This window comes from Cetorhinus maximus, chromosome 1 (assembly GCF_964194155.1).
Source record: "Cetorhinus maximus chromosome 1, sCetMax3.hap1.1, whole genome shotgun sequence".
Taxonomy (NCBI): domain Eukaryota; kingdom Metazoa; phylum Chordata; class Chondrichthyes; order Lamniformes; family Cetorhinidae; genus Cetorhinus; species Cetorhinus maximus.
Window position 1 is genome coordinate 90046696 of NC_135879.1, and position 26674 is coordinate 90073369.

The following is a 26674-nucleotide window of genomic DNA, read 5'->3' on the forward strand; positions in this document are numbered from 1 at the left end:
AATGTTGGCTTTGACACCTTCTATCACCTGACTGATGATTGAGCTGAGTCTGATGGGTTAATATATAGGAAAGTTGGATTTATTCTTATCTCGTGTGGATTGGACATAATTGAACAGTTTTAATTTGCTCTTGGGAAGTGGGCATTCTGGAAAGGTCAACATTTGTTTCCCATCCCTAATTGCTCTTGCGATGGTGGTGGTGAGTTGCTGCCTTGAACTGCAGCAGTCCATGTGATGTAGGGGACATTTGCAGTGCTGTCAGAGAGGGAATTCCAGGATTTTGACTAAGGAATAGTGAAGGAATGGCGATATAGTTTCAAGTCAGGATGATGAGTGACTTGGAGAGGAAATTGGTGGTGACCCCATATGCCTGATGCTCATCCTTTTAGGTGGTAGAGGTCGTGGGTTTGGAAAGTGCTGTCAAAGTAGCCTTGTTGAATCGCTGCCATGCATCTTGTAGATGGTACACATTGCTGACACTGTGCAGCAGTGGTGGATGGTGTGCCGATCACATGGGCTACTTTGTTTAAGATGGTGTTGAGCTTCTTCAGGGTTGGTGGAGCTGCATTCATCCAGGCAACTGAAGAATACATATGATTAATTGGGATTAATGGTACAGAAACAGGCCATTCAACTCAGGCAGTCCATGCCAGTGTTTATGGTCGATTCAAGCCTTTTCCCATCTTTTATCATCTATTTCTTCCGGCTGTCTCAATTTATGCAGTGATTGCACATTGCCACTCTGCATGCTGGAGGATGTCCACTCCGTGGAGAAGAGGCTTTCTGGTGGTGACTCCTACCAATGCCTATGAATGGTCGTGTCTGTGATGGGTACATTCGTGAGGATGATATCAGGAGGATTACCTGCTTGTATTGACCTGATACAGGTCGAGTCGAACAGCTATGCTCAAGACTTGGCTAGCTCAATTAGTAAAGGCATGACTGAGCAAGTCTTGATGTTCAAGTTCCCTTACCAAGTGTGTGCACCTCGCTTCACTCCAAGCATACGCCAATGTATGATCATCATGGAGGAGTACTGTTTCATAGGAATTGCATGAAAATTGCAACTCATAAATTGTTGTTTAGTCCAGCCGGTCTGTGTTGGTATTTGCCCTCCATTGAGCAGTTGTCTCAAACTTATAAGCCTCCACAATAGAACAGGAGTGAGTAATGGACCATGTTGCGGCTGTAAACTTAAATCTGGACTGCTTTTATTGTATATCCTGAAAAAAAAAATCCCTAGCAATCTTCTAGAAGTGTTCCCTGATTCTGGCTTCTTGAGCATTCCAAATTTTAATCGGTCTACCATTGGTGGCCTGCCTTCAGCTATCAAGCCGTGGAATTCCTCCTTTAACCTCTCCACTTCTCTTTCCTCCTTTAAGACACTCCTGAAAATCTATCTGTTGAGTATCTCCATTTGGCTTGGTGACAAATCTTGTGCAGTAATGTTCCTGTGAAGTGCCTTGGGATGTCTTATTATGTTAATATGTCTCTTATGAGACAAAACTAGGTGGGAATGTGAATGGTGAGGAGGATGTTAAGAGGCTTCATGGTAATTTAGACAAATTGAATGAGTGGGCAAATACATGGCAGATGCTGTATAATGTGGATAAGTGTAAAGTTTTCCACTTTGGTAGGAAAAACAGAATGACAGAGTATTATTTAAATGGTGATAGATTGGGAAATGTTGATGTACAAAGGGACCTGGGTGTCCTTGAACACAGTCACTGAAAGCAAGCATGCAGGTGCAGTAAGCAGTTAAGGCAAATGGTATGCTGGCCTTCATTGCAAAAGCACTTGAGTATAGGAGCAAGGATGCCTTACTGCAGCTATACAGGGTCTTGGTGAGATCACACCTGGGATATTGTGTGCAGTTTTGGTCTCCTTATCTAAGAAAGGATATATTTGCCATTGAGGGACTGCAACAAAGGTTGACCAGACTGATTCCTGGGATGGCAGGATTGCCGTATGAGGAAAGATTGGGCTGACTAGTCCTGTATTCACTGGAGTTTAGAAGAATGGGAGGGGATCTCTTTGAAACGTATAAAATTCTGACAGGGCTGGACAGACTGGATGCAGGGATGATGTTTCCTCTGGCTGGGGGCTGTCTAGAAGGGGGTCACAATTTCAGGGTACAGGGTAGGCCATTTAGGACTGGGATGAGGAGAAACTTCTTCACTTAGAAGGTGGTGAACCTGTGGAATTTTCTACCACAGAGGGCTGTGGAGGCCAAGTCTCTGAATATATTTAAGAAGGAAATAGATTTCTAGACTCTAAAGGCATCAAAGGGTATAGGGAGAGAGTGGGAGTATGGCGCTGAGATAGAGGATCAGCCATGATCATATTGAATGGCGGAGCAGGCTCGAAAGGCCCAATGACCTACTCCTGCTTTTGTTTTCCTATGTTTCTATATTTCTACGTTAACAGTACTATATAAATACAAGATAATTTGTGTTTGAAAGTTGACTGGAAAATTGTGGAGCTACTGTTTCAGGGTTTTACTAATTCCTATAAACCTGGGCGAGAGGCTAGTGGATTATATTGTTAAATCTTCCCGATTCTATGGAAAGCAAAGTAATAAAAGCAATTAAAACAATGAACCTCCTATGTAGATGTTTAAAACCCTAGGATGCAGGCCAGCTGCTCCAGGGACTTGTCAGCCTTTAGGTCTGATAGTTTTCTCAGCGCCTTTTCCAGAGTGATGGTGATTGTTTAAAGTTCCTCCTCCCCATTCAATTTTTGAATTTCAAGTATCTTTGGGAAGTTTTCTAAGTCTTCTACAGTGAAGACGAGCACAAAATAACCTCTGCCAGTTCCTTGTTTTCCGTTATTAATTCCTCAGACTCTCTCTCTAAAGGACCAAAACTAGCTTTTTCGTTAGTCTTTTCCCATTTAAATGATTGTAGGAACTTTTACGATCTGTTTTTATATTAATAGCCAGCTTTCTCTCATACTCAACTTTCTCTCACTTTTTTAGTCATTCTGCAGCTGTGTAGAGCATTGGGTGAGACCACGTCTGGAGTACTGTGTACAATTTTGGTTTTCTTATTTGAAAAAAAGATATAATTACATTAGGAGCAGTAAAGGGAGTGTTCACGTGACTGATCCCTGGGGTGAAGGGCTTACCTTATGAAGAAAGGCTGAACATGTTGGGTTTATACCCACTGGAGTTTAGAAGTATGAGAGGTGATCTTATTGAAACATATAAGATCCTGACGAGACTTGATAAGGTAGATTACCGGAAGGAAGTTTCCACTTATGGGGGAGACTAGAACTAGGGGGCACAGCTTACGAATAAGAGGTCTCTCTTTTAAGGTTGAGATGAGGAGAATTTTTTTTCTGAGCATCGTTAGTATGTGGAATCCTCTTCCCCAGAGTGCAGTGAGGCTGGGTCATTGAATTTATTCAAGGAAGAGTTAGACAGATTTTTGATCGACAAGGGAGTCAAGGGTTCAAGGGGGCAGATGGAAAGTGGAATTGGGACCACAACCGGATCAGCTAGGATCTTAATGAATGGTGGAGCAGGCTTAAGGGGCCAAATGGCCTACTCCTGTTCCTAAGTCCAATGTTCCTATGTGAATGCTATTAAGGTAGAACACTGGAGTCAGAGTTTTTAAATTTGTGCAATTCACAAAGTGCTTTTTGTCTGAAGTAATTGCTTTGAGTTGCATTAAAATCTTTTTTTTAAATGTTATAGGTGGATACTCCTTGGTGTTCTTAGCTCGAACTCACAGTGGAGTACGCTGTGCCCTGAAACGCATGTATGTTAATGATGCGGATGACCTGAACATCTGCAAAAGGGAAGTTACTATTATGGTAAGCAAATTTTGATTCTGGGTGCATAAATTGTGAATCAAAAATGTAATTTGTGCTGAATTCTGGAAGACTACTCTCAAATATCCATTTGTACTAAATCCCCTTAGTCTTTTTAGGAGATAATTCTAGGTAGAGTTTTGGTATCAAGGTTGATGAGCAGAATTCTAAAATGAGACTAGTCAAGTCTTTGTAGGAGTCATAGTCATTACGGCACATAGAGACCATCAAATCCATACTGGCTCTCTGTAGAGCAATCCACTCAGTTCCATTCCCCTGATCTCTACCTGTAGCCCTGCAGGTTTATTTCCCTCAATTTACCCATCCAATTTCCTTTTGAAATCATTCATTGTCTTTGCTTTTGCCATTCTTGTAGGCAGTGAATTCCAGGTCATTACCGCTTGCTGGGTAAAAAGCTTTTCCTCACATCATCCCTGCATCTCTTGTTCAAAACCTTAGATCTGTGTCCCCTAGCCCTTGTACCATCAACTAATGGAAACATATTTTCTTTGTCTACTTTATCTAAACCTGTCATAATCTTGTACACCTCTATCAAATCTCCCCTTAATCTCTGCTCCAAGGAAAACAACCCAAACCTTGTAGCTAAAATCCTTCATCCCTGGAACCATTCTGGTAAATCTCCTGTGCACCCCCTCAAGGACAATCACGTCTTTCTGTTCTGGGGTATGTCAGTCACCACACGGAATCCAAAGGGAGTAGAATTAAACTGGGTTGTTAAGCATGCATGCAAAGGAGAGTCCTTCTCTTCTAATCAATGGTTACAGTAGCCATATTTAGACTTCCCCCATAGAGGAAGCTATGCATCATAAGACAAAGTTTCCGTGAACATGTTATTCCAGTTTATCCAATTAACAATTGCAGCAATCAATCAATAAGACAGTTTCTCTGGCCGTATTGTTTCAGCTAACCCAACTAACCTTGACCCAATTAATGGCCATATGGGGATTTCAAACTTATTGCTTACACTACTAAACTTATTACTTACACTACTTCAGTCTCCCCTTTTGGACCCTGGCTATACTACTGGCCAGGGAGCCACTCTGAGAATGCTAATGAAGGTGTTCAGGAATCCTGCTGGACTCTCACGAGTTTTGCATTCTAAAATAGTTTGGCCTCTTATGATCTTTCCTGTATCCAATTGATAGGGTTGAATCTGGGCTTTCAATCTCTTCTCAATAATTAGATTTCCCTAGAGAGTGGTATCAGAGTGGTCAGGACCGGGGCAAGCCCTATTTGACATTGTTACCATTTGCACGATGTGCGTAATCATTGCCTTTTGATAGTAACAAATGTAGATGCTGATGATCAAGATGATTGCAGAGGCAGTTCCGGCGGCCATACGGCCCACTTCCCACCAGTTATATGACAAGTGGTTGGTTCTAGTGCTGCCACTGGCTGAGTCTTCTAGTCTTTTGCCACTTTGGTGGTCAGTTGCACCATAATTCTTCTATTGTGGTTACTTGTTGGCTACGGGTTAGGAAGTCCTTGGTGATCCATGTGCTTTCTTTACTGCCATATAGGCAGCTTTCTCTGGTGTGTCATCTGTGCGTAGCTTATCATTCTCACTACGGGTTGAAGATCATTCTCATCAAGGCTTTGTCTGCCAGATGAAAATCTTCCAGGGCGAATGAATCTGAAACTTGGAGGCAGAACGTGTTATTGTTCAGGCAACTCAATCCCCCATAGAGATAGTTCTTTTAGTTGGTTAGTAAGCACCACTGAGATGGGGATGTCTGGACTGCTCGAAAGGCCCCTTCAGTGGTTCCACCGAGATTGTTACAGTAGAGTTGTTGCCTAGTGGCCCTGAAGTAATGTAGGTGCACATGATATAATGTGATTCCACACAGCACTCATCCATAGTCATGAGCCAACATACCATCAGTTCCATTTGTTACATATCCATGTGAGCCAATTTATATACCAACGCGCCCTGTGCCACTCCTAGGGACTTAACTTTATGCTCCCCTTGGGGCATGATTAACAAAAACTTGAGGGCATTGTTTGCATTGCATCCCCCCACCTCGCCACCCTGCACTCACTGTCACAATAATTATCTGGACTCTGGTGACAGGTTAATCAGGCTCAAGCTACCAATTTCAGTGTACCCTGGGCACTGTTCCAAATCTGATATCTTCAATATCTGCTATTCTGTTTTCAACAAGATTTTGGGCTAACACAGCACAGGCTTGACCCTTAGATTGTGAGCCAGCCGAGCCTATTATAGATCAGCCCAACAGTCTTAATCCTTTGAGTAATCCTATTCCTTGTAAATCTACAATTGTAAGAGCATATTTGGCCCCTCGGGCTGCAAACTGAAGTCCAGCAATTTCCTGCGTCCTACGAGGAATAGTCATTTATACAAGAGTTTAGGGCTGAATTAGCACTGTCAAGTAAACCCCCGATATCCCAAGGACACCACGCTTCCTTCTTCCCTTTGGTTTCTCAATCCCAGGAGTGATGTGATTTTTATAATCATCGATCAGCTGCTGCAGTTTATGCTTGGCCCAAGTGACCGATGTTGGGCGGTCACTGCAATTCTCCTTTATTGCTGGGATTATACTGCTCAGTTTATAAGCAACCTTTTTCCAATAATTGTTCAGAACTCCTCCTTGGCCTGTTCTAAAACTCCAAGTTCTAGTCCCAATCCACTAGTTCTTCCCTTACTTGTATCCATCTTGTACGTATTCCCTTATTTTCCCTTCATTATTTTCCTAACCCTTTAATTACCCAACACAAACTCCATTAACTTTGTTCTATGCCCTCTACTCTTGTGTTAAATCTTATTCCAATTGTTATGAAATCAGTTTCTCTAGGAAGTATGTGTCAATGCCTTGATAATCTAAAAACTCCTTTGTATTATTCTGACTGCCTTAACCATGTCGTGCCATAGTCCAGTAGCTAAACAGGTGTGGAATCCATTCTTCAGTGCCATGCACTTTCACATGTTAGTCACTCCATATTTATGTGACAGACTCATGTCTAACCACAACTACACACTTGTATTGGAATCCCAATATCGTGTTGCTCTTTCTGGACTTCACATAATCTTATCGAAAGTTCAAGCCATGTATATGTGTGTGTGGGCCAAGTCTTTGCTGACCACCTCCTTCATGGTCCCAATACCTTCAGTGATGGTCAGTACATCAATTGCCATTCAATTGTTTTAAAAAAAAAACTCAAACAAGGACACAAACATTACCAAGAGAAAATTGCCAAACTACTGGTCTAATCTGCGCTTTCTTGATGTTCACTAAATTTACATGGGTCATACCCATGATGTTTGATCCCAATTTGTTATGATGTGTTCTTTCTCAAATTTATCTCCTACCCTCAAGCGCTTTTCTTCATAAAATTTACACATTCCATTAGCTATTATCTTATACATGAGCATTGAAGAAATTACTGCCCACTACAACAATAATGTTTGTCCCTTTTTTTCCTTCCAGAAATCAAACATTCCATCCGATTCTGGCCTTAACATGCCCTATTAATTTATTCATTTAATTCCTTAGATAATAATTCTTGCTTTTGTCTTCGTCCAGCGGTGTAGATCCAGACTAGTTCAAAATAGAAGTTAGTTAGTTGAGCTATAAGGAAATCTCTTATTCCACCTTTGCACATACCTACTAGCATGTTTAACTCTCATGAGGATTATTTTAACCGTTCAAAAAAAAACATTCTTAGAGCCTCAAGTTTCCTGCAGGACAAGACCGTAATTACTCCTCCATTATCTCATCACTAGTGTATTTCTTTCTTTTCTTTAGTTCCTGAGTGGTGTGATCTGCACATACTTTACTTTTTTTTGTAATTTGGTCTCCATTCCATAAACCCAGAGAGCCACTGATGATAAAACCCCATTATTATTCATGCAAATCACCTCATTGAACAACATCCCTTATTCACTTACAGGAGTACTGTTAATTCCCAAACTAGCAGCATATAAATGCTTAAAATTAAAAGGACAGATGATACATGTTCGCTTGTTCTGTATCTTAGATAACATTTCACTAGGCAACCCACCAAATCATTACGATATATTGTTTCCATGCAACTTGTCCAAAACTCAAACAATAATATTGTTTTCTAAATGTGTGTTCAATTTATTTCTCTTACAATAAAAAGATTCTTCCTTGCTCTACCTGAACTATTTTTATTAACTTTTCCTTGAAAAATTCCATTGATCTCTATAAACACAAATTCCCTTTCTCTTGGAGTGCATGGAACAGCAACTCATACCAATTTAAATTATCAATTTAAATTTCAAAAATTATATCCAGGCTTGGTGTTTTTAAAATCAGTTTATCAGAGACAGGAGTGTATGCTGTTGTAGGAATCAAGTCAACTACACTAATTTACAAACACCAAGTGTTGAAACATAATAAATAGTAACAAATCTGCATGTGTTAAGGCCACTTTTTTTAAAAGGCAAAACCTTCAGTTCAAATTATCACAATACTGTGATAAAGTTCCTTGACTTCTAAAGATGTTACAGTTGCTTGCTGTGCTAATTGCATAGTCCGCCTAGTTTAAAAAAAAATACAAGATTCATTTGGCTTAAGGCCAAATTAGTTAGTTTAGTCCAAATACATATTATCAGTTTATAAAAACAAAATTTCATGTATCCCTGTAAAAGGGATGGAGCTATTCAACTCCATTTCAAATTGCCCCTATTTTCCCAACTATTAAACTCTTTTTTAGGTAGTCTGAGCTTGAAACAAACAGTTTGGGTTTTTTGTAAGTTCCAATTAACTGCCTCCAAATTTAGGCCCTCGCGTGTGAGTTAGTTTTATGTCTGGATTAAGATTCCCACATGTTTAGCAAAATAAAATTCTAATTAGAACTTTGACCTGAAATTCAACTCAAATTTATAATTTAAAATGTTTACTTTGTTTCAGTTACTTCTCCCTTAACCTAGATAACACTTCCCATTGTGAAATTTCTTTTAAACTGGAAAGTGCTAAAACTTAGTATTTCAGAATCTCAATTTCAGGAAAAAACTTAAAACGTACAACATCCACACAAAATCTTTATTACACACACACATTCTCTCCGGAAGCTTCCCGCACTGTACCTGGCGTTCTCTTTCATACACTTTACCTTACACCTTAAAACTAAATCAAAACAAAACAAATAGCATGTGTTTTTTTAAAAAAGAAAGCAAAAAGATAACTTAAGGCATGAGTCCCAGTTCTTTCTTCAAGGTACCTTTTGAAACAACTAAGTAAAAACTCAAGAAAACTTTTACATCTGCCTCACACAGCATACGGGAGACAAAGGGAGAGTCTTCAAGAGTTGACTTGCAGAATAATCAAAGCAACAAAGTTTACAATCACAGCCACACTGCCCCAAAGTGCCATTGCAAAAAGAATTGCATTCACTCCTTAATCAACTGGAAACAACATACAGAACCAGACCACAAGGAGTTGATCAAGTCAGTGACAAATATATGAAACTGTCTTAGAAACACACAGGGAAATCAGACATACACAAGAATTACAACTATCCCTACAGCTGATGCACACACAATTTCCCCTTTTAATTCTCCTTCCTTGTTGGTTAACTGGCGCCATTCCGATTGGTGGTGCAGATGGCTTATTATCCCTAGCTTCATTGTAGGGCAGAGGAGATCGCTTTTTCCAGCCCTCATTCCACCCCACCATTTCTCGGCGGCATCTCTTTTCAAATATCTTTCGTCTTTGTCATCTCAGTCACTGTCACTATCGTCATCTTGGTTACTCATTGGTCGTGCGGCTGCTACATTTGCTGATGTCTGCCTTTGATTCTGAGCATGTTTTTGTGTTTCTGACATAAGTTCAGATAAATATTTTTAGTAATTATTGTCCTGTTTTCCCCTTTATCTTTCCTTTGTCCCTTCCACCACGTCTTCTGGACTTCCGGGGTCCCACCTGGATCCCATCCATCTTTCTGCATGGGCCTAATTTGTTTCTTATGTTTATCCATAACAAATTTAGTGATGGACCCCTCTGAGCCCCAGTCCAATTCTTCCTAATTTTTTGGGTATCCTGCGCTCAGTTCCTCAAGTGCGCTATTATACTGTGCTCGGTCCATCAAGCAGCTTTAATTAATTTTTTTTCTCCATCCAGTGTGTCAGACCCAATTGCATTTGTTACATTAAGTGCTCTAACCCCACCGCGCACTTCCATCCTGGGTTCTCCGTACAGATTCTTAGATACTCGCATGTATTTGTGAAACTCTTTCGAGTTATCAACAGTCACAGATTGCAACTCTTTTTGAGTACAATCACAGTTCTTGGTTTCTGGGAGTGGGACATGAACCCACAACCCTCTGATTCAAAGGCGAGGGTGCTATGAACTGCATGTATTTGTGAACACGTTATTCCAGCTAACCCAATTATTAATTGAATATCTCAATTGTTAAGACAGAGTTTCTCTGGCCACATTGATCCAGCTAACCCAATTAACCTTGACCCAATTAATGGCACCACGGGGATTTCAACTTATCATTTACACTACTTCACTTAAGTGTGGAGACCAGGACAGTGGTTTTCCGGCCCCGTTGTGGGTGGGACCCATAGCGGGCGAGGCGGTGCTCCAGCCAGAAGCCCATTGACTTGCGATGGGACCAGAAGATCACGGCGGCAGGCTGAACTGGACATAGTACTCTAATTGCGGTCAAACCAGAGCTTTATATAAGTTCGGCATAACTTCTCTGCTTGTATACTCAATATCTCTATCTCTCTAGTCCAAGATTCCATATGCTTTGCTAACCACTTTCTCAATATGTCCTACCGCCTGTTATGACCGATGCAGCTGGTAATGCGGATTTATTTAAAAATCCCAGAGAGAAACTTTAAACAACTGTCATAACCTATGATTTTAAGTGTTATGCTTGAGATGCGACTCTAAAAGCAGGAGTCAGACCACAGTTCTCGAGGTTTTACATTAAACTAAAGGAAACATTTAATTAATTTACACAGGTTAGAATAGATATACACATGGTTACAAATTACACTATCATAACTTTTAACAAATTTCCAAACTAATCTCCATTAAGGCAACAGCAACCCATAGACTTAACAAACACCAGGCAAAGCATTTTCACCTTATGAATTCAAAATGAGGTTCTTTCACTTGGTTCCTGTAGGGCCAGTTGGAGGCTTGCAGCTGCCTTTTGATCTCACATTGCCTCTGCTCTGCACACCCGAAAACTACTGAAGTTATACCTACCAGCTCCATCGAATGTTAATTCTCATTGTATTAACAACCTCTGAACTAAACCTCTCTAACAATAAAAACCCTTTCATAGTACCAACTTTATTAGTAATATAAACATATTGCTTGGTAGCTGCTAGAAAGGTGTCAATTTTCACCCTACTTCTTGAATGCTCTATTCAAAAAATGCAAATGCACACTATCTCTCTTGCATATCAAAACTAGTACCCATCAAAGCACCCAGACTAGTTGGCTTTAACTCAATTAAGACACACCCATAGACTAAAACTTAATTTTAAAAGAAAAATATCTTTCAAAATATTATATACATTAATAGCTTCATGACATCCCCCTCGATCAGAAAATGAACCGTCATAATTCTAAAAGACGGTTTAATTTTAATAACCCATATCACACTATCTCCTATAATCACTACCCTATTACATTACCAGATGCATGCACTAACATAATATATATACACAAGCCCTTGGTATCAACAGAAATCACTCCAGTTCAGTGTCCAGGTTTTGTTTTAAATGCCCCATTTTCCTTTAAGCTTCAAATTCTTGATAATGCATCTGCGAACAGATTTTCTCTTCCAGCAATATGTATATGTAGATTAAATGGTTGTAATAATAGACTCCATCAGAAAAGTCTTGCACTTTTGTCTCGAAATTTGTCCAAAAACTTCAAAGGATGATGGTCTGTGTGTCCATTGAAACTTCTTGTTTTTTAATAGTTCAGTCAGTGGAGCAACCATTTGGCTAAAATTTGGTACAAATTTCCAGTAAAATCCACTCATGCCCAGAAATCTCAAAACTTTTCGTTTTGTTGTAGGCAATGGGAAATCCACGATAGCCTTGACTTTCGCATCTCTCGGAGCCATCTTACCATGTCCAATGGGATGGCCTAGATGTGTAACTTAAGCTTTTGCAAATTCACTTTTATCCAAGTTCATCACCAAATTAGCTTCTTGTGGTCGAGTAAATAATTCTTCCAGATGCTGTAAATGCTCCTCCCTCATCTGACTGAAAACAGTTAGATCATCAATATAAACCACACAATTGCTTAGACCCGCAATTACTTTGTCAGTCTTTGAAATGTCGCAGGTGCATTCTTCATACCAAATGGCATGACTTTAAACTGATATAGTCCACTTGGTGTTAAGAAAGCTGATATCTCGTTTGCTCTTTTCGACTGGTACTTGCCAATATCCTTTTAGCAAGTCAATCTTTGTGATAAATTTTGATTGTCCCACTTTCTCAATGCAATCCTTCAGCTGTGGTATGGGACATGAATCTGCTTTTGTCACCGTATTCACTTTTCGATAGTCCACACACAACCTCGGTGTTCCATCCGGCTTCGGTACCAGTACAACAGGCGAACTCCTGTTACTGCAACTAGACTCAATTATATCATTTTGAAGCATGAAATCAATTTCTTTTTGTACTGGTGATAACTTTGCTGGATTTAATCTATAAGGTTGTTGCCTCACTGAAGATGATATTTCTATATATACATCATGTAAAGCTAAATGTGTCTTTCCCAACTTATTTCCACAAATGAGTTTGTGTGACTGCAATGGCTTTTCCAAATCACTTTGACACTTGCTTGGAAGGTAACTCAATATTGCGTTTAAATTTTCAAGCACCCCCCTCATTATCCAATCTGATCAGAGGAAAATCAATTTCCGAGTCCTGCATTTCTACCTCTTTCTCATCATCCACCATCACTAACACCTCTTTTTGCCCCTCTTCCCTGTACTTTTTAAGCATATTTACATGACACACCCTCTGTTGCTTTCTTCTATCTGGAGTATTTATTAAATAATTTACTTCACTCAATTTCTTTTCAATTCTGTAAGGCCCACTAAATCTTGCATTTAATGGATCACCTAGTACTGGTAACAAAACAGCGCTTTCGCTCCAGAAACAAAACTATGAATTTTAGCCTTCTTATCAACTTTCATCACTTGCTATGATATCTTTAAATATTCCCTAGCCAACTCACATGCTCTGTTCAATCTTTCCCTGAAATTTGATATGTAATCCAGGAGAGTAGTTTCTGAATTTTGACCCACCAATTTCTCCTGATTCAATTTCAGTGGTCTCCTTACCTCATGAGTTCAGCAGCTTCAGACCATGAACTTTGTTTCCCATTTTGAATATTTTCTTCTCTAAGTGCCATTTTGTATTATGTTTTCATGTTTTTGCTTTCAGATAGAGCTGACCTTTATTCTGCTATCAACACCTACTCCAGACCAATGCTTTGCTTCTTTACTACTATGATTACCATTCTCTTTGCCTTTGTTCCATGACATCTTTGGCATTTAATCTCCCCTGCCCTCTAAGCATTCCCTGACCTTACCTTTTGTTCCACCTGACCCACCTCCCCTCTTTTTCAACAGCACAAAACCCATCACATTTCTACCTCTCTTCAGTTCTGAAGAAAAGTCATATTGGACTCGGAACGTTAACTCTGTTCCTCTCTCCACAGATGCTGCCAGACCTGTGTTTTTCCAGCACCTTCTGTTTTTATTTCAGATCTCTAGCAACTGGAGTATTTTACTTTTATGTTATTGCCCAAACAATGGTTTAGTATGTAAATGTGTGACATTGTGTAGCATCAGGACTGGGAGACAACATGGATAATGCAAAGAAAGTGATGAATTAATGTGCACCTGAAACATAGTACCGCCCATGGTGCTATCGTGGATTATTGCAATCCTTTCTTGTAGAACAGACCTAACTGAGGTCTGGAAATACAGTTCTGCTTTTAATAAGATACTTTATTTTAAAAAAATTGCTTTTATCTCTTTCTATCCCATGTACCAATCATGGTTAGAAGTTTGGCAACCTGCTTCAAGCATCTGTCAAATGTTGCTCTGGGCTATTAGCCAGGCTGCCTGGGAAGGCATGGAATAACCCCCTTCCAATTTATCCTCCTTGAAAGAAATTAGCCTCTAATCATGTCAGAGATCCAATGCCCAGAAATTGCTACGAAAATAATGGCAAGTTCACACCATTTTCAAAGTTTACTTTCTTGTCCTTTTGGTCACTTTTTTTCTCTCTTAATCCTTTGTTCTCTCTTATTTCTGTTTCTACCTGCAGTTTGACGCTAATACACCCTAATTTCCTTCTCTGTCATTCACCCAGTTTCTTTCCGTATCCTTTAATTTCATTGGCTAAGGAGGTAAACATTCCTGACATTCAGAAAGTCCCAATTATTCCATTGATAATGCCTTTTCAATTTGCATTCCCAGCAATTCAAGTCGCAAAAATAGGACTATTTGAACAGTGGAGAAAAAAATAACCCAATTTGTGTCACCTCAGCAATTTCTGTGTCAATGTAGTCCTGTACTAAATTTCAAATTCATATTTTTGGTGTAAGTTAGTACACTACAAGTTGAGGAGTCACATTGCTTGAGAATAGAATACCTTTGAGGTTTCTTTCAGCATGTAACATACCTAAATCAAATCTAGCACTGAGCATATGTAAAGTGAAGCACCTAGTTATCTATTTCAATTTTAAATTTTAAAGCAGCATCTCTTATTACACCGTTGTGAATTTTTTCATTTACCACATTCGCTACTTTTTGTCTTTAAGTGAGATTACTAACCTGTAATTGCTGTGGTCACTGATGGGTGGATTTAGTGTGCCCAAATTGATTTCATTAAAAAGCTTTAAAACAGGTGAAAGAAATGTCAGCTTATTATAAAAATGCCTGGAAAAACTCAGCAGGTCTGGCAGCATCTGCGGAGAGGAACACAGCTAACGTTTCGAGTCCGTATGACTCTTCTGTTGTTTTGCTTTTATGTCAGCTTATTATGTTGTGCTAGATTTGAGCCATGATGTCAGTTGTGAGGAGATAAATGTTAGTCCACTATATTCGCCACTGTGTACTGCAGCAAATGTTAACAACTAGAATATAAGAGTTTAACGTGGGTAAACACTTTATGTAATATGTTTTTATAAGTAGCTCTGTTATGCTTTTCTTTTAGAAAGAACTCTCAGGCCATAAAAATATTGTTGGTTACTTGGATTGTGGCATTACATCCATCAGTGATAATGTCTGGGAAGTGCTTATTCTAATGGAATATTGCCGAGGTAGGAGTGTTATTTTAAGTTGCTTGCCTATGAAATGTTTTGTCTTTTATAGTTTTATGATGCACACACATGTTATGGGTTTCACTATATTTTCTTTCAGTTACCTTAGTTGTGCCCTTTGAACTGAACTATCTTCTGAGAAACCAAGTGACTGGACTAAGAGAGAGACTCCACTAGCCTAGGAGTCTTCATAGAAAATTGTTTAATTTGTTACTACTTTTAGTAGTGCCAGCAGATGTCAAATTCCTTTTGGCAATGAATGTTCAAACCTGAAGAATTGTCAGACCTCCAAATTGGCTTGGACCAACATGTTATAGAACTGAGCAAACTCAGGATCCTGGTTATGAGCAGGTGTGAAGTTTGAACAGCTGAATCTGATGCATCTGTAACGCAGCCACCACCACCCCTCCCCCACCCATCAAGTGACCATAATCACCTTATTATCTGGGTTGCACTGCCTGTGCAGTGATTACTTTTTTCTTGTTGGCAACTGTGGGCAGAAACATTAAAAAAGTAAAAGGGGAAATGCTGTGGAATGATGATTTTCTTGGTTTATTCAAATTTATAAAAACGAAAGGCAGTGAGGGTAGGATGGAAACAATGTTTTCTGTGCAAAGCTCAGCCCTTAGCGCTTCAAAAAAAAAACCCTACCTTTTTATTGCAATTTTATGCTTATTAAAGTAAGGTGTGCCCGGTACTGGAGATTAACTACTTGCCAGTTTAAGTCATTCAAGTGTCAGAATCGAGCATTTCAGAATTGGGAAATAGTTTACAGACTTATGACTTTAATGCTTAGGGATTTTACATGATAATCAATGTGCTAAAATAATTAAAATTTCAATTACTGTGTAGCAATTTTTGCTCATCCAGAGACCTTTTCATATCCAGTTGTAATATTAAACGTGTATACATATTTGATTCTTTGCCTTACTGTTCTGAAATTGAAACTACTAGTTTTTGCACAAGCAGAAACCATTTCATGGTCTTTATTTGGCAGCGGGACAAGTGGTGAACAAAATGAACCAGAGGCTGCAGACCGGTTTTGCTGAAACAGAAGTTCTGCAAATTTTCTGTGATACCTGTGAGGCAGTTGCAAGGCTGCATCAGTGCAAAACCCCAATCATTCACAGAGATCTCAAGGTAAGAATCACAGTGAAGTAGAAGTGTTCCATATTTTTGCAATACTACTGAGTATCACAGATAACATCAGTACAAAGTTCTAATCACCTTCTACGTTGCGAATATTGGCTCCACAACTATCCTGTTGATCCCTGCACTAAGTTAACGAAGAAGATATTTTCATTTAAAAATTAGATAATATGAGGTAGGTATATCTCTCGATTCATTTTGAGAATTAAGTTGGCCTTGCCAGTTTGTCTCTTTGAATTGCATTTACTTGTCTTAACAGTAGTTACTTTGTATAAGTTTCTTCTTGTTTTTCAATCTTTTTTAGGTTGAAAATATTTTGTTAAATGACAACGGAAACTATGTACTGTGTGATTTTGGAAGTGCAACTCACAAAATTCTCAATCCGCAAGTACATGGTGTCAGTTCTGTGGAAGATGAAATCAAAAAGTAAGACCTTTTACTGAATTCCTCAAGCTTTACTTGAGATGGATTTTACACTATTCTGAAAGCTGCCATAGTATTCTGTGTTGCTGTTTGTTGATCAAAGCAAGGATGACTGGACTCCAGAAATCTTGCCCTTTGTTCTCCTTTTAGCTAGCTTCCACAGTTACCTTCCTATTGTCACTGTTCCACTAATGTTTTTCATGCAACTTTTTCACGTTTTTCAAATTAGTAACCTTTCCAACACTGTTAATGTAATGCTTTAGCACTATTTTATATTTTTTCTTTGACTGCCTATGTATCATTTTCAACTCTCTTGTTCCCCTTAGTTTGGATGCCAAAATTGGCTTTGTATGCTTTTAATTATTTTTTTAACGTGAACTGTGCAAATTACATCAACTCAGAGCTCCCCTTGACCTGAGAAAAGATGCAGAAATAGCATCCTAAACGAAGAACTGTTCAGAGTTTTGTCTATGGGCAAAATAGTTTTGCACTGTAATGACATACTGTATATACTCATGTGAAAGTCAAATTTTTGAGAACAGATTTTTAGCTCAAAAGTCAGGGGGTCGACTTTTAGACAAGGAATGTTTTTGAGGGATTGATATGCGATTTGGGCCCAAAATGGAATGAAGTAAAAACCAGCAACACTAAAGAATTCATACTAATGCTCTAATATTTATTTATTTTATAACATTACAAGCTATTTACATTTCATCCAACATTAAATATAAATATATACCATAACAAATTAGCTACAACGCTGCACATTGAAATCGTTTGAAATCACTCTGATCACTATCTGGATCTCCAAACAATTCATGCCAATAGCCTGGTTGTATAACATCGTCGTATGGCTCTTCATCATCGAAGGTAGGCTCCAGTAACTTCAGTATCATCATTCCAGCAGTAATTGTTGTTGTTATCATCGAGCGTATTTGATATTCCAGATTTTGGAAATGATTTTTTGGTAATATTGGGAGCAAGTTCGTTCCACATATCCGTGACCCATTGGCACAATGTTGCTAGTGTGGGTTCTCGCATTTTTTTTTGCTTTTAGTGAATGTTTTCTTGTCTTCCAACATCCAATTGTTCTTCATCTTTTGGATACTTTCCTTGAGAGGTTTGTTTATACACACATCCAAGGTCTGAACAACACTTGTAAGGCAGCCAGGAATAACTGCCCTGTCAGTATTGGTTGATTTCACATCGTGGACTACATTGTTGACAAGTGAGATATGAACTATGCCCAGATGAGCAAACTTATTTTTCTTTGCATAGTCCTCCTGGTCTCAAAGTCCACACTTCTTTGGTCCATTAAACTGCCTTCATCCACCCAGCCTTTCTGGTGAGCATGAATGTCAGCACTTTTCTGAAATTTCTCTTTGGGGAGAGCTTTGCGTTTGAATATCACCGCAGACTTTCTCCCAAACAAGAAGGAATCACTGTGAACCATGTCTTCTTAACGGCCAGTCATCTTTACAAGGATGGTTTCTTTTCACCAGTATTGTTTACCATCTTGTTGCTGGCATGTTGAAGTTCATTGGTGTTTCATCTATATTTCCAATGCAGGCCAATCGATACACATTCTTCTCTCATGTCAGATGACAAACTGATGGAATTTGGTGATTTTATTGTTGAATTCAGATGACAGACACTGTGAAATTTTTGTTTTCTGACAGGCTACTAAATCACAATTTTCATGAATCTTATGCCCCACCTGGCACTGGCCTTGAATTCTGAAATACTGTCTGTCTTAATTTCTCTTGAGTGCTTAGAGTTGGATGGCTCCAGTGTGATAATATGACAGTTTTGCCGATGTTTGTTGATCCATTCTGCCACATTTATCTCCACTTTAAATTGAGCTGCGTACTTGTGATTCTTTCTTGAAGGCACTCTAATAGATAATGTAATACACATTAGTGATGTCGATTGGCTAGGAGATCGCCTTTAGAATTGGCAGAGGGAAAATCTAAATGTTCCATGTGTGCCTTTAAAATAATGAACTGTAATAATTACCGATAAGTAATTAATCAAAATGTGGTTTAATTCCTGAAAAACTAGGGTCGACGTTTACAGAGCGTATGAAAAATTACATTTTTTATGCCAAAAGCCATGGGGTTGATTTTAAGATGAGATTGACTTTTACATTAGTATAAATGCTATCAGTCTGGAAAACATGATTTATACTTTGCAAGTGCTTTAAGGCTATCAGTAATGTATGAATCTTTTGAAGAGTGGAAAATTTAAGTGCGGAGCATTTCCTTTGGTTCATCAATTTCGGCTTAAATATACTTTGTGTGTATCGTACCTTGCCATAGTCACGTTGAATAAATGAAGAGCCTGTGTAATTTTGAACTACTTGTTCGCTGCAAGGATTAAAATGGTTGTAACCCTCAGCTTAAAATCCATTTATTTTTTCACCAAGCGTTGTCACTGGGCATTAAGTACCATAAATATAGAAAGCATATAAATGCTGTTTTGTGGAAAAACATTGATACTGCAATTAACTAAATTTTGACATGGCTGGAATATGTATACATTTTAGCTACTGGAGACTTCCAGTGTATTTTACACTGCCCAAAATGTAGGTACTGTACCAAATAGCTCTACTTGAACTCTTCACGTTTTATTTTTTGAAAACATCTTGTAATATGCATTGTTATCCATATTAGCAAAAAAATTTAGCAATTTCACATGTATAGTTTTGTTTCTATATTGCTAGTGCTCTACTACTAAGAAATTAGTGAACACGCTTTTGCATGTATAATTTTGGCATGATTCTGATCTCCATTGGGGCACAAGGTGAAAGGATGAGCAGAAGTTGGACAGTGGCCTAGAAGCAGGTTATTAGGTCATCCAGGGCATCATAGCTGGGGGGGTACCCTAACGATACACTGTGGAGCTCCCCTAGAAGTCCCAAGATAAGGATTGCATGGCAATTGCCCAGCAGTTCAAACTTCTAAAGGCATCTAGACCTTGAAACTTACCTGCTCTATGGCAGCTAGTGCTGTAAAAAAAAAAAAGGAATTGTGGCTTCCTCTGCAACCCTAGGCTGAAGACCTCAGGAGACCGCTGCCCTACACAGTACTTGTCCAGCCCTGAGTTGGAAGGTCAGGCAAGAAAGGATTGGCTGGATTTTGGGGTAAGAAACTAGGAGAATAGTGACAATCCGACTCTGCCACTCTTGGAAGTTCAGGCCAGCTATGTGGGAGGAGACGACAAAAACAAAGACTCGATCAAATTTGGGAAGTTTTATTTTCTTCCTATCAGGAGTTGGGGCAGGAAGAAAATGCCACCAGTTTGTGAAAACCTAATATCAGTTATCAGTTTTGGATTTCCTTGTGCACTAACAGTCACTCATTTGACAGCAGTACAGTAGTAGAGATACAGAAAATAAAATTGTAGGTATGAAATTGCTAATTAATATGGATAATATAATGCTTGTTGCAAAACTTGTGTTTTTCTTAAATAAAATGCTATGACTCATTAGAAATAAGAGCTTGCTTTCTAAAAATGAGAACCTAAATGACCTGAGGCTGTCTACCTTCATCTTTGGACCATGTGGCCCATTGGTTTCTAAAAGATACAAGAATGAGGTAAAAGCAACAATGGCACCTAGGGATTTAATTTGTTTCTAAATCACTTGGAGTTTTCTCCTTCATAGTCCAGAACACCTGAATATTTTCATTGTGTCACTGCTATGTTATCCTCTCCAAAAAAGTTATTCTTGTGTGAACCCTACCAATTGCAATTTAATTAGTAAGTGCATTTTACAGGTTCTGGTGCTGTAACTAGTGCAAACACAAAACAAATGTAACAAGTGTTTAAATTAACTATCGTAATAAAAATACAATAGAACGGGATTGCACAGAAGTCAACATTTGAGTTTTTCTTTTTAGGTACACAACGTTGTCTTACAGAGCCCCTGAAATGATTAATCTTTATGGAGGAAACTCAATCACCACAAAAGCTGATATATGGGTGAGCAAAACTTTCAAAATTTCTCAGGACTTTGGAAGTATTTGGTGTTTGAAGACAGTTGAGTGAACAAGAAGGCTGCACCCTAGCATTTGCAACTTCAGTACCTGAGGAAAGAGAATCATTTACTCTGGTGCCTTGAAAGAAAGTTAGGGGGTCAGCTGCTTAGTGGGTAAAAGTTGCTGAGAACAGGAAAAATTGGTCTAGGATGAGCTTGGAAAGATCCTGAGGAAAAATGGAAATGAGTTCAGGGTGAGGACAGAGGAGTCTGGAGAGAGGATTGGCCTGATGGGGAAGGAAACAATAGCTTGGAGCACTGCAGCTTTGAGGATGGTTAACACATAGTGAAAGTATAATAAAACCAGCTGGCATGAGCATTACACATACCACATTGTAGTGCATGTGGGGCCTGTAACACTACCATCCTTAAGTGCCTGCTCTAGTTATTGTATGGAAAATTGTCCTTTTTGTCAGAGATAGACTTTTTTGAGTATCCCATTTATTCTGCTTTTGGCACAAATGTGCTTTGTTATTTACAAAGGTCACCACTGCCCTCCAGTGGCATAATGTTTCTTTCATTTAGTAATTTGCATATTGCAAAGTACAAGTTAGTTGATTAAAACAAAAAGCTAAAAGTTGATTGATGTGCGATTCTAACACCAAGTCACTGTCAAATCTAAATGATCTGATAGTTCATTTCCTCTGGTGTTACAGACAAAAATACAAATTCTAACTCCTGTTCAATTTCTGTTTGCCTCTGTCTCTTTCTCTCATTGTTTCTTTTTTTTCTCTTATTCTCTCTCTCTTTTTTTCTCTCATGCTCTCACCCTCACGCCTGTCCCTTCTTGTGATCAGCCACAAACGCATGATCAGAATTAAAACTATAGAGATGTTTTAAAGATCTGAATATTTCTTATTAAATGATTGTGTGATTTATTTTGTTAAATAATCAGTGTTTTTTGGGATCTGAATGGTTGTAGTGTTGGGATCTGGTTGTAATAACATTTCACAGTTTGCTCAAAGATACTACAATATTTTGTTGATCATATGTTTTTGGAGACAAACTAGTGGCTCTCCTCTGGTGTCTAGCACAAAACTTGATAACCACAGATTTGTAAAATGCAGCTTCAATAAGGAGCACCTCTCACCATTTTGTGAACTTTTGGGTTGCTTCTATGATTTTCTATATATTAACCTTGTAATATCAGCTGTCTAGTGTTAAGAAAAGAGTCTGCTTAAATTAAATCAATTCTAATGAAGAACATTTATATTGAATTTTCCTCTTAGATTGAGTGGCAGCCTTTTTAGAAGCTGCCAATCATTCTGTTGTTTGAAATCTGTCGTCTCTCAAACAAATCCGTAGAAGTAGAGCTCTTCCTACATTTTGTAATACACTACAAAATTTCAAAATTCAGCATTTCACTTGTTATAACAGCAATTACTTAAATGCTGCCTTTAATATAATGAAAGTTCCAAGGTGCCTCACAGGAGCATTATAAAACAAAGTATGACACTGAGCTACATAAGGAGATATTAGGTCAGATGACCAAAAGCTTGGTCAAAGAGGTAGGTTCTAAGGAATGTTTTAAAGGGGGAAAGTGAGGCAGAAGGGAGGGAACTTCAGAGCTTGGAACCGAGGCACTGAAGGCACACTCACCAATGGTGGAACAGTTATACAAAAGTAAAATACTGCGGATGCTGGAAATCTGAAATAAAACTAGAAAACGCTGGAAATATTTAGCAGGTCTGGCAGCATCTGTAGAGAGAGAAAACAGTGTTAACGTTTCAGGTCAAGGATCTTTCTTCAGAGCTAAAGAGAGATAGAAATGTAGTTTTAAGCAAGTGAAAGGAGGGGGGAAGAACAGAAGGGAAGGTCTATGATAAATTGGAGGGCAGGAGAGATTAACTGACAAAATATTACATGGCATAGAAGGCAAAGGGTTGTAGTAAAGAAGCAATAGATTTGTCCAGAGTGAGTATGAATGGCAGAATAATGAACAGCTGCGTTTAAAAGCAAAATGATCAAAAACAGGATGTGGGACTTGGTTGGTGGGGAAACAGAGGTTACAGTCTGAAATTGTTGAACTCGATGAGTCTAGAAGGCTATAAAGTGCCTGATTGAAAGATGAGGTGCTGTTCATCAAGCTTGCATTGAGCTTTGTTGGAACAGTGCAGTAGGCCGAGAATGGAAATGTCTGCGTGAAAGCAAGGTAGAGAATTAAAATGGCAAGCCACCAGAAGCTTGCTGTCATGCTTGCTGTCCAAGTGGAGGTGTTCCACAAAGCAGTCACCCAGTCTGCGTTAGGTCTCCCAAATGTAGAGGATACTGCATTGTGAGCAGCAAATACTAAATGGAAAGAAGTACACAAGCTGCTGCTTCACCTGGAAGGAGTGTTTGGGACCTTGGGTTTTGAGGGCAGAGGACGTAAAAGGGCAGGCATTAAAATTCCTGCATTTGCACAGAATGGTGCCATGTGGGGGTCATGAGGTGTTGGGGTGATTGAGGAGTGGACCAGAGCGTTGCAGGAGGAATAGTCCCTTCAGATTGCTGACACAGGAGGGGAGGGAGTGATATGTTTGCTGGAGGCATCATGCTGAAGGTGGTGGGAATGGCGGAGGATGATTCGTTGAGTCCAGAGGCTGGCGGTGTAGAAGGTGATGACAACAGAACCCCTATCATGGGTTCTGGGTGGGAGGAGAAGGGGTCAGAGCAGAAGTGCAAAAAATGGAATGGACATAGTTGAGGGCCCTGTCAACCATGGTGGGGGAAATCCTCGGTTGATGAAAAAGGGAGACATGTCAGAAGCGCTCATGTGGAAGGTAGCATCATCAGAACAGATACAATGGAGACGGAGAAACTGGAAGAAAGGAATGGAGTCCTTACGGGAAGTAGGGTGTGAGGAAGTGTAGTCAAGGTAGCTGTAGGCATCTGTGTGGCTTATGAGCATTGATGGCCTATCCACAGAAACAGAGACAGGGAAGCTGAAGAAGAGACAGAGCAGTTATAATTGGGAATACGCAAGGCTAAAGTTGAGAGGAGCACAGATATCTGAGGGTTGTGAGGCTGGAGGAGATTACAGCAAGGCAGGGCAGGTCATGGAGGGATTTTAAAATAAGGATGAAAATTTTAATGCCTGATGGTGAGGTCAAGCTGGGTGTCACTGGGGTATGTGTGAAAGCCAGCACTGTGCTTTTGGATGATGTCGCCAAAGGGCAACATATCGATGAGAAACAGTATGGGGCTGAAGATAAATCCTTGGAGGACACGAGAGGTAACGGTGCAGGGGCAGGAAGAGAAACCATTGTAACTGATTCTCTGACTACGATTAGCTGAAAAGAATGGAACCATGTGAGAGCACTCCCACCCAGCTAGACAACAGTGGAGAAACATTGGAGGAGGATGATGTGGACATCCATGTCAAAGACTACAGATGGGTCAAAAGGATGAGGAGGAATAGTTTACCTTTGTCTCAGTCTTGTAAGGTGTCATTTGTAACTTTGATAAGAGCGATCTATGGCAGGGGTGTAAACCTAATCGGAGGGGTTCAACAATGGAGTTTCAGGAAAGTGGGAACGGATTTGAGAGCTGACATAACATTCAAGGACTTTGGTGAGGAAAGGGAGGTTGGAAATGGGATCGTAGTTTGCAAGGGCGATATGGTCAAGGGTTAGCTTTTTGAGAGGTGTCATGATGGCCAATTTAAAGGATTACGTGTACAATCTGCTATGTTCACTAATGTAGTGCTTGTGAAAGTTACCTCAGTTAAATTAACATATTTTATACATTAACATTGCCTTGATGATGTTGTACAAGACAAAAGAGAATTATCTTCATTGCTTCTAATACTGGCTTCCTTGGATCGAGTTGTTTTTTTTATGTGGGCATCGCTGGCTGGGCCAGCATTTATTACCCATCCATAGTTGCCCTTGAGAGGTGGCGGTGAGCTGCCTTCTTGAACTGCTGCAGTCCATGTGGTGTAGGTGTACACACAGTGCTGTTAGGAAGGGAGTTCCAGGATTTTGACCTGGCGACAGTGAAGGAATGGCGAGATATTTCCAAGTCAGGATGGTGAGTGACTTGGAGGGGAACTTCCAGGTGGTGGTGTTCCCATCTATCTGCTGCCCTTGTCCTTCTAGATGGTAGTGGTCGTGGGTTTAGAAGGTGTTCTCTAAGAAGCCTTGGTGAATTCTTGCAGTGATCTTGTAGATGGCACATACTGCTGCTACTGTGTGTCGGTGGTGCAGTGAGTGAATCTTTGTGGATGTAGTGCCAATCAAGCCAGCTGCTTTGTCTTGGATGGCGTCAAGCTTCTTGAGTGTTGTAGGAGCTGCACTTGTCCAGGCAAGTGGGGAGTATTCCATCACACGCCTGACTTGTGCCTCATAGATGATGGACAGACTTTGGGGAGTCAGGAGGTGAGATACTCATTGCAGGATTCCTAGCCTCTGACCTGCTCTTGTAGCCACAGTATTTATATGGCCAGCCCAGTTCAGTTTCTGGTCAATGGTAACCCCCAGGATGTTGATAGTGGGGGATTCAGTGATGGCAATATCATTGAACTTCAAGGCGGAGATGGCTAGATTCTCTCTTGGTGGAGATGGCCATTGCCTGACGCTTGTGTGGCGCGAATGTTACTTGCCACTTGTCAGACTAAGCTTGGATATTGCCCAGGTCTTGCTGCATTTGGACATGGATTGCTTCAGTATCTGAGAGTTGCGAGTGGTGCTGAACATTGTGCAATCATCAACGAACATCCCCACTTCTGACCTTATGATGGAAGGAAGGTCATTGATGAAGCAGCTGAAGATGGTTGGGCTGAGGACACTACCCTGAGGAACTCCTGCAGTGATGTCCTGCAGCTGAGATGACTGACCCCCAACAATCACAACCATCTTCATTTGTGCTAGGTAGAATCCAAACCAGCAAAGAGTTTTCCCCCTCATCCCCATTGACTCCAGTTTTGCTAAGGCTCCTTGATGCCACTCTCAGTCAAATGAGGCCTTGATGTCAAAGGCAATCACTCTCACCTCGACGCGGGAGTCCAGCTGTTGTGTCCATGTATGAACCAAAGCTGTAATGAGGTCAGGAGCTGAGTGGCCCTGGCGGAATCCAAATTTGGCGTCAGTGAGCAGGTTATTGTTAAGCAAGTGCTGTTTGATAGCACTGTTGTTGACCCCTTCCATTACTTTCCTGATGATTGAAAGTAGACTGATGGGGCGGTAATTGGCCGGGTTCGGATTTGTCCTGCTTTTTGTGTACAGGACATACATGGGCAATTTTCCACATAGACAGGTAGATGCCAGTGTTGTAGGTGTATTGGAACAGCTTGGCTAGGGGTGCGGCAAGCTCTGGAGCACAAGTGTGTTCAGCACTATTGCCGGAATATTGTCAGGGTCCATATCCTTTGCAGTATCCAGTGCCTTCAGATGTTTCTTGTACTTCCATGTATGTCTCACAGCAGGGAAGTGATTAGGTTACAAACAGCAAGTACTGGTTTTTGCTCTAAATGGTCGGAATAGATGTCAATCAGTTAAAAATAAAGATTAGAGCTGGAACTATAAATGCATGCCAGAAGTTGTTACTTGCTATCTTATAGACCTATTCAGCTGAGGCGAGTGGCTGCTCATTTTTGGTCAGTTATATTCATAGTTATTACTGTTTGTTTTCTACTTCATTTTCTTGTGTTGTTAGGTTGTCAATCTGTTTAGTTGTGATTTGTTTTATGAATATTAAATTGAAACCAGTTACGAAAGTCATACAGAAACTTTTAAGCGTGATAGAGAAAATGCATACTGCATATAAGGAGGTGGTCAGATTAACTATTAAATTTGAAACTTTGCAGATATTGTAAGAGTTGTTTTTTTCCTTCAGAACTACTTGTCACCATAATATTAATTAAGAAAGAAAACTTGCACTTATCTTTCATGATCTCAATGTTGCAAAGAGCTTCAAAGTTAATAGAGTACTTTTGTAGTAACTGCTGCAATTT

General features: G+C 39.7%; 1 protein-coding gene across 2 annotated transcripts in view; it reads left to right on the forward strand.

Annotated features, from left to right (window-relative positions):
• Positions 1-26674, forward strand: part of bmp2k (BMP2 inducible kinase) — a 140847-nt gene that overhangs the window by 54055 nt on the left and 60118 nt on the right. For both annotated transcript variants that reach the window (XM_078543643.1, XM_078543653.1), the window contains exons 2-6: positions 3698-3816; positions 15029-15134; positions 16132-16274; positions 16588-16709; positions 20606-20687. In XM_078543643.1, the coding sequence (XP_078399769.1) occupies positions 3698-3816; positions 15029-15134; positions 16132-16274; positions 16588-16709; positions 20606-20687 (572 nt within the window). The remainder of the gene's footprint in view (positions 1-3697; positions 3817-15028; positions 15135-16131; positions 16275-16587; positions 16710-20605; positions 20688-26674) is intronic.